The sequence below is a fragment of the Pezoporus occidentalis genome, unplaced genomic scaffold (genome assembly GCF_034315485.1).
Source record: "Pezoporus occidentalis ecotype Australia unplaced genomic scaffold, CSIRO_AGI_Poc_V1 ctg203, whole genome shotgun sequence".
Lineage (NCBI taxonomy): Eukaryota > Metazoa > Chordata > Aves > Psittaciformes > Psittacidae > Pezoporus > Pezoporus occidentalis.
Window position 1 is genome coordinate 1662459 of NW_026913889.1, and position 7884 is coordinate 1670342.

At 36.1% G+C, this 7884-nt stretch overlaps 1 protein-coding gene across 3 annotated transcripts in view; it reads left to right on the plus strand.

The window, feature by feature from the left end:
* Positions 1-7291, plus strand: part of LOC134163697 (TBC1 domain family member 1-like) — a 60407-nt gene extending 53116 nt beyond the window's left edge. Inside the window, exons 5-10 of one of the 3 annotated variants that reach the window (XM_062618799.1) lie at positions 232-336; positions 1010-1142; positions 2564-2655; positions 4213-4323; positions 6784-6912; positions 7003-7291. In XM_062618799.1, the coding sequence (XP_062474783.1) occupies positions 232-336; positions 1010-1142; positions 2564-2655; positions 4213-4323; positions 6784-6912; positions 7003-7068 (636 nt within the window). In that variant the 3' untranslated portion in view covers positions 7069-7291. The remainder of the gene's footprint in view (positions 1-231; positions 337-1009; positions 1143-2563; positions 2656-4212; positions 4324-6783; positions 6913-7002) is intronic. The other 2 variants (XM_062618798.1, XM_062618800.1) reach the window with 2 other exon arrangements.
* The last annotated feature ends 593 nt before the right edge of the window (positions 7292-7884 follow it).

Here is a 7884-nt window from a genome sequence, read left to right on the forward strand (position 1 = left end):
AGAAAACCCCACCAAAACCAACAAACAACCTTAGGCTTAAGTGAAGTTTAAGATTCATGAAGTAATAGAATAGATTTTTAATGGCCAGATGACTTTAATGTAGCTGTAACAGTGATATGGGACCTACCTGTAATGCTGTTGGGCCTTTCATGCTTCTGTTACTTGAAGAAATACAGGCACAAAACATTGAAAGTACATGTGACTGCTTCATTACTGTTATTTTTGTACTAGGGAATTAGACATGTGGATCACTTTGGGTTTATCTGCAGAGAGTCTTCAGAAAATGGAGGCTTCCACTTTGTTTGCTACGTGTTTCAGTGTACAGATGAAGCACTGGTAAGTGCCTAATGGAACAGTAGGCCCTAAAAGTCTTCTGTTGCTCTATGCTCTTTGTTTTGCTGAATGTCTTTAAATCCCGCTCTGCTTGGAAATATAATTATTTCAAAAATGTAACTAACATAGCAGTCTAACATAAATGTACTTTATAGTACATAGTACTAACATAAAAGTACTAGCATGTATGTTAGTACATAATACTAACATAAAAGTTACTAAAATGCAATTGACATAGCAAAAGAATTATAATTTGCTTTCAAGGCAGAAGCTTAAATCCCCTTTAAAATCCAGTAAAGCTTCCTTTAATTGCACGAAGTTAAGACTGTATTCCTCTTTTTGGGAAGAGGATTTCTTCATAGTGCACCCATTCAGAAAATCAGGACTACACTGTGCTCTAGGTCAGGCTAGTGCATCACAACTGCAGTAAGCTTTTTTATCACAGACAACAGTCATAAAATTAGGTGGCCTGGAGAGATATCACTTCACAGTAAGTTTTGTCTTCCCTTTGTGTTTGTGTGTGGAAATGACAGGGGAACAGCTTTTCTTTTTAATCATAACCACATTCCCAAACAAGCATCAGTATCATTCTAAAAGACTGTTGTGTTTGTGTTAAGGAAAACAGAAGCTCAGTGGAAGAGTGAAATTCTGTTCTTTTGCACTCTACTCTTTTCAGGTTGATGAAATCATGATGACATTGAAACAGGCTTTCACCGTAGCTGCTGTGCAACAGACTTCCAAGGCACAGCCCCAGCTCTGTGAAGGATGTCCTATGCAAAGCTTGCATAAACTCTGTGAAAAGATAGAAGGTGAGGTTTAAAAACTTCCTAGTTGAATATTTCTTCAAGTAATTTTACTGGGGGACAGTCTCACATGTTAAACTCTATGGGAATGAATGCTTAAAAAGAGCCTGGAACTTGGGATGGAGGGTTGAAAGCCAGTCTTTTTATTTAGCAGACTGCAATGTCAAGTTATCTGTAAGGTAATAAGAATTTTCTAAAGAAAAGTTAAACTCCTTTCTTATATTTTAGTTGAATTTTTGAAAACTCATCGAGTCTAAATATTACTGAATTGCAGCTAGCATGGCTCTATTAGCTGCATAAATGCTGAAAATTGCAGGTAAGAAACTCCTTAAGAATATATCCTGCAATAGCTTTGACCCCCTGTCCTATGGAATCCACTTAAATACCAGCATTACACTACCATAAACATGAACCAAGCAGTATGCACATGTTTGTGGTGTTGATTTATGCCCCTTCGTGAAAATGCAGCAGTTAAGAGTTGTAGGTGTTACAAGAAAACAAGTTAAAAGGAAAAAAAACAAAACAAAACAAACAAAATCTCTTTGCATTTCAGCAAATTTCACAGTTGGATTTTGTTTGTTTAAGTAATATCTTGAGTGAATAAAGGGCAACAGCAGCTTGTCAGATCACATGACCGTAGCTTGTTGGGCTAAAACCTATCTAGTATTAATTTGATGAAACTGGAGAACTTCCAAAAGTACTTTTCACTCTATTTTTGTATCAACTACTATGATTTTTGAGTAATTTCTTAAAGGCAAAGGATTCTTAATGCCTTTAATCATGCCATCTGGTTAAATATATCATCTGCTTCTGAAGGAGAAATACCATGATCAGAAACTGAAGTACAAAATACTGTTGATGGTCTGCTCTTTTTCCACAGAAAATAGAGGAAGGGAAATTAATCCAGGATGAGAGCAGGAAAAATAATCTGAATGAGAGAGCAGTCTGCTTTAGACTGTCCCTCAGTAAATGTTGTCAGCGAGAGGCACAGCAAGAAGTTTACTAGTATGCAGTAAATTTACTCTTTTTCAGAAGAGGCTAGGGTATACAAATTGGAGAAAATCAATGGAAATCATATTTATACCGTTAGCAAAATCTAAGTAGTACTGAAGAAACCACCAGCAAAGCAATCTGCTAAAATGCAGTCAATTGTGGGTTTATTTTATCTTGTGTGATAATGGAATCTTCAGCTAAGAGTATAATCCTGGTCTGTGCTCAGTAAATCTCCTTGTTACAGGGTTCATGTCCCTCATTTTAAAGACATGAGTTCACTAACAGCTTTAAATTAACCAAGAGTTCTTTCTAATGCCCCATTATGAAATCACTGCAACGGGTCAGCTCAAATAACTGACAAGCATATTTATGTTGATTGATTAATTCTGACAAATATGACCCTGTGATTTGTTCCTTTTTATTGTTATTGGCAGGGTTACACCCTTCTAAGACTAAATTGGAACTACAAAAGCATCTAACAACACTAAATAACGAGGAGCAGGCCTCTGTTTTTGAAGAGGTTAAGGTAAACTCTGTGTTTTCTACAAGATTTTAAAGCAATTGATGTTTTTGCTAACATCAGCATTAAGCACTGAAGTTGTGGGTGTTTTTGTGAATTATCTTCATTTAATAAACTGTTAATCACCTTGTGCTTTAATTTCAATATCATTATTTTTTAGAGCTGTTAAAAACTTGTCCTTTTATAACCATGTCTCATTTTACTCATTTTTCTTCTGCTTTCAATGAAAAGAGTTGACTTCTTGCTGAGTAAAAATGCACACATTTTTTGTGGGTGAAAGCAAAATAACTTACATTGTGAGAACTTTCAACTGTTAACTTGACCAAACAAAATTACTGTAACATTCCCAGATCAAAAGAATTCCTGCTTAAAATTTATCCTTGATCTTAATACTTGTCAAACTAACTAAAAAAGTTTAACTTTCTATCTTCTGAATCAAATCCATTTTAGCACAGAGGAAAGCATAGTGGGTGTAAGACAGATGAACATTGTAGGAAATGTCTTTGGGATTGGCACACTATTGAAGAACAGGGAATTTCAGACTCTTTAAAAATAATATTTCCTTCCTCTCTTGAGTCATTTCAGTCTCTTTGTGTGTTTCCTTGTGGCAGTTTATCATCCAATACCAAATTTGGAAGTTAACTCTGTGGGACTGATTCCATGACCTAAGTAATTTCTTAGTATATAGTAGCTAGCTGGCACTGTTGCCTTTTAGTATTCTGTACACATATTAAAGGTCTGAAGCTTCTAGTAGTCACAGGAAACTGTTAATTGATTCTGATGAGAGTCTGCAAATGTTTAACTGGGTCAAACCAAGGGTATGTCTCTCCTGTCTGCCTTTTTCAGCTGATTTTTTTGAGTTGGACTACCTGAAATTTTAGTTGTAGCATTCTCAGAGCTCCGTATGTTGTAACCATGATTTGCATTTTTCGATAACTGTCTTTCTAAAGATATTCTTATTAATCTGATGCGCTATCTTGGCATTACCGAATTCATAAGTTATCTGCTGCATTACATCAGTAGTGTTAGAACAGCATATACTTTTCAAAAGTTAGGTTTCTGGGATTAAATTCTATAATAACTTGTTCTAAAAATATTTTCATTTACAGTAGTTCAGATCTAAATAGAATGCAGCAGGGAAACATATGTTCACCTTGTGCACTGATTTTTAAAATACCTGTGTCATTTCCTAAAACTGAAACGTCCAGTTGAGGTTTTCTAGCAGAAGGGTTTTGCAGCAGAACCACAGTATTTTGGTTTTCTTTACATCAAAAACAGATTGGAAAATTATTTTTTATGTCTTAATATGCTTCTGACAATTTAACACCTCCAGAGTTGTCCATGTAAATTATGCTGTGCATGAAGTGAGGTCAAGTGTTTCCATACCTGTGTTCTTTGCCTGGGACACTGGTGTCCTCTGGTGGACTGGAGTAGTAGCATTAACGAAGTTAAACTGGTTCTTACCTTAGTGATGTATTGACAGTGGCAAGATGAAAAGAATAAATATTTGCTAACTGTTATAAAAATGTATAATTACTGTGCTTGTGGTGTTTTCAATTAAAGAAATTAAGACCAAGGAATGATCAAAAAGAGAATGAGTTGGTTATCTCTGTTTTGAGAAACATGTATGAAGAAAAACAGAAGGACCATGTCCATGTTGGAGAAGCAAAACAGGTAAGTAAGTAATCACTAAGTTTTAGTTTGTGTAAGGAGGATCCATCTTTAAAAAAAAAAACAACTCCATTCCATTTTTATACCTTTCCAAAGGCGAATTTCCATTGCTTGCATTTTGGAACTTCAGACTGTCAGGAGCGGTGAACACTGGCTTTGCTTATGATTATTGTTCTTTGCCACAACAGGCATATCTGATTTTGAGGTACTTAGTACAGTCTGATTTCAGGCCTAGGAGATAAGTATGCAAACAAGGTAGACCACTGATCTGATTGTTGCTTTCTTGTCACTGCAATGAAAATTCATTGTGTGTGAGAGAACGAATTTGTAATTGTTCTCAGATAGTCTGTGTCATTTGCCATCCCACTGTATGTATGAGTCAGTGTCCTGACAAACAGAAGGGATTTGATTCTTGATAAAGATTTACATTTACTTGATAGCTGGAAGTTACTTCTTGTGTACAAACCACCGTTTGAAGTGGCCTCAAGGAGGAGTAGCTGAGTAGGATTGCTGCAGAAACCACATCTGCAAGTCATCCGTTTCTGCAGAGCTGTGTTACCTTTCATTCTGTATCAGGTTGTATCAGTGCTGTTTAATTGGCTATTTATACAGCACAGTTAAGATTTTTCAGAAGGGATAGTGATTTTGGATGCCTTGTTTTGTGATTAACTAACTAACTTGAGACACATCAAGGATGTCTGTGTTTAAAAGAGGATCAGCACCAGTTCTCTGAAAACTTTCGGTTCCAGTTATTTGACCCTTTTAAAAATCTCGGCTGTCCCACCACTGCTGGCTGATAATTTCAACATGATGACTGCTGTTGTCCATTTGTGATATAAACTAGCAAGTAAATATATGGAGTATAATGAGACCCAGAAGAAATTTGGGACATAGCAGCAAGTCTTTATTTACTGTTTGTTCACTTTGCTAATCTCTTCTTTATGGCTTACTGGCTAACTATTGACCTCCCTGAGGAAGCAGTAAGAACCTTTGCATGTTTTGTTCTGATTTTTTGCCTTGGGCATCTCACCAGAAATATGCTTTTAAGAAAAGAGCATTGTAGTTGTGGTATGACAGAAAGAAACATTGCCTGAGGTCCTCTATCATCGTACCTGAAATATTTTTATTTGGTCTAATGCCAGCCAATTATCAAATAGTTGTCAGTCATGAATGGCTTGGAAATAGGGATATAGGAAGCAAGATAATATCTTTATATGTCTTCTGTGTGATTTGGAAATCCCTAAGGCCTGTTGCAGTCTGTTTACTCAGTTTCTGGAACCAAAATTGGTTAATCTCACATTTGCAAAGATGCCAGTGCTTTAACAACAGAGTTGACTTGCCCTTAGCCCATCATTTGTCTTAGCACAACATTTTATATTTACTCTGATAATTTATCTCCAGCACTGTGTAATAGCAGATACCTTTGAACATGTGTACACTGGCAGTGTTATTTGTCTCAGCAATTATTAACCTATAACACCCTGATGTCCTTGTTCCCTTCTTTTCTGCAAAGGTATTCACTTTACTCCTTTTCATAATTTTTTATTTCCTAATATTTAAATCAGGGGAGGGAAAAATGTAAAAACAAAACCAACCCTAAAACCTGATACTAGTACATAGGTTTTATCTAACAAAAATGACCTTCAAATTAAGTGTCTTTTTCATAAGAATGTAATAGCAAGCAGCATCCAATTTGTCCTTTGTGGATAAAATGAGTGAAGGTAAAAAGAAAATAAGCATTCAGAGCTCTGAAGTTAGAGCTAAAAAGGTAGAGCAGCCTCAAGGTAAACCCCCAAAACAACACTGAACATTGTACTCTGGTATCAACTGCAGGTATTAGGTTTGAATGGTAATATTTGCATCATAGAGTCACTTTTGTATTTGCTACACTGGTCTTTGCAAGCACTAAAAATGAACTGAAATATTTATTTAAAAAGCAAAACTCTAAATAGACTGTTAGCTTTAAGATGGAAGTATTTCAACTGGTGAAATATATAGAAAAATTAGATTGTTTTACATCTTCCTGACCTTTAAGAAGCCCTGTTTTAATATAGTGGAGACACTTGAGAGTTTTTGTTAATTATGAGCTTCACCATTTTTGATTAATTTCTTGGCAAGAAAAGTAAATCCGTTCAGCAATCTCTAATCTGTTACACTTAAACATTTGGAATTTGTACAATTGTACTTTGTTGTTAAAGAAAATTTTCCAACACAGCCCCTTATTGAAGGGGCACTTCTTCTGAAGCTGCTACACTCAATACATTTCCCTTAGGAGAATTTCCTGGTCTCATGTTAGGATAGTTTGTTAAATTTTAGTATAAGTATCAAAAGATCAAAAGGCATGAAATGCCAAGGACACCAGGAGAAAGTATTGATCCAGGTCATGGAAGTCTTCAGTCTGTTCACTGAGATCCTGCTCCATGCTGTTGAGTATTTCACATTTATATTTTTAAACACTTGCAGGCTTCACAACCCCCTACTGAGAATGCTGTAAATGAAGTGCCCAGCAGTACTTCAAGATTCAGATTAGATATGTTAAAGAACAAAGCAAAAAGATCTCTGACAGAATCATTTGAAAGCATTTTGTCACGTGTAAGTATCATCGTGGTTATTGCCTCTGAACATAATTTCATTGTTTTATTTATTTGAATGATAGAAAAGTAATATTTATTATCTTTCCAGGTTGAATGCCAAACAACAAATATTAAAGGAACAAAAATTTGGCAGTCTCATTCTCATCAGCAGTAAAATTGAACAAAGACCTAGTACAGTTTATTGGTTCATAGACATACAACTAGTAGTGACAAAACAAGGCTTTCGAAGCTTATTTCAGACATTGTATCTAACCTGCTTCCATGAAACAAATGATGGCAAAAGCATGTTCTCCCTGTTATTATTATGCACATAGAGAAGATTTTTAGTTGAATATCTCCCCTCATTACTTACCAGCCAGCATTTGTAGAGTTCACCCCTGTAAAGTTCTGCTGTGAGCATGTTCAGTGTATGAAACATAACATTAGTTGTGCTACACAAAGTATAGTAGCTACTGTTCTAATTTTTGTCAGTTTGTCCTGACTGGCATAGGGTGTCTTCGCATAAGTGTTAGCGTCGAGACAAACACATAACCCCTGGAATGGTTATATGAGGTGCTTTATTGAGGCGCCGGGAACCAGGGGTACGCACCCAAATCTGGTTCCGATTCCCGTCACATCGCGTTCGCAATTTATGCACTAAAAATTTCATAACTAATACATATTCAACACAGATTACATCATTGACTAATACATATGCATCAAAGATTGCTGCATCAATCTATTATGACATCAGCCTCCTCTGTGCTTGCGCCGCCCCCTCTGGTGGTCGGCCTAATGAAGTAAGGAGTCTTCCTCAGATGAAGTAAGAAGTCTTCCTCAGGTTGTCCTTTTCATCTTTCCTCTACTTGGCCAGGTCCCAGTCGTCTTCCGGACATTAGCATTCTCTTATCTTCACCAGGATGCTTCTGGTATGCCCTTTTTGGCTATCTTAAACTTAGGTTCTGCTTGGGTAGAGTTTTACAATACATAC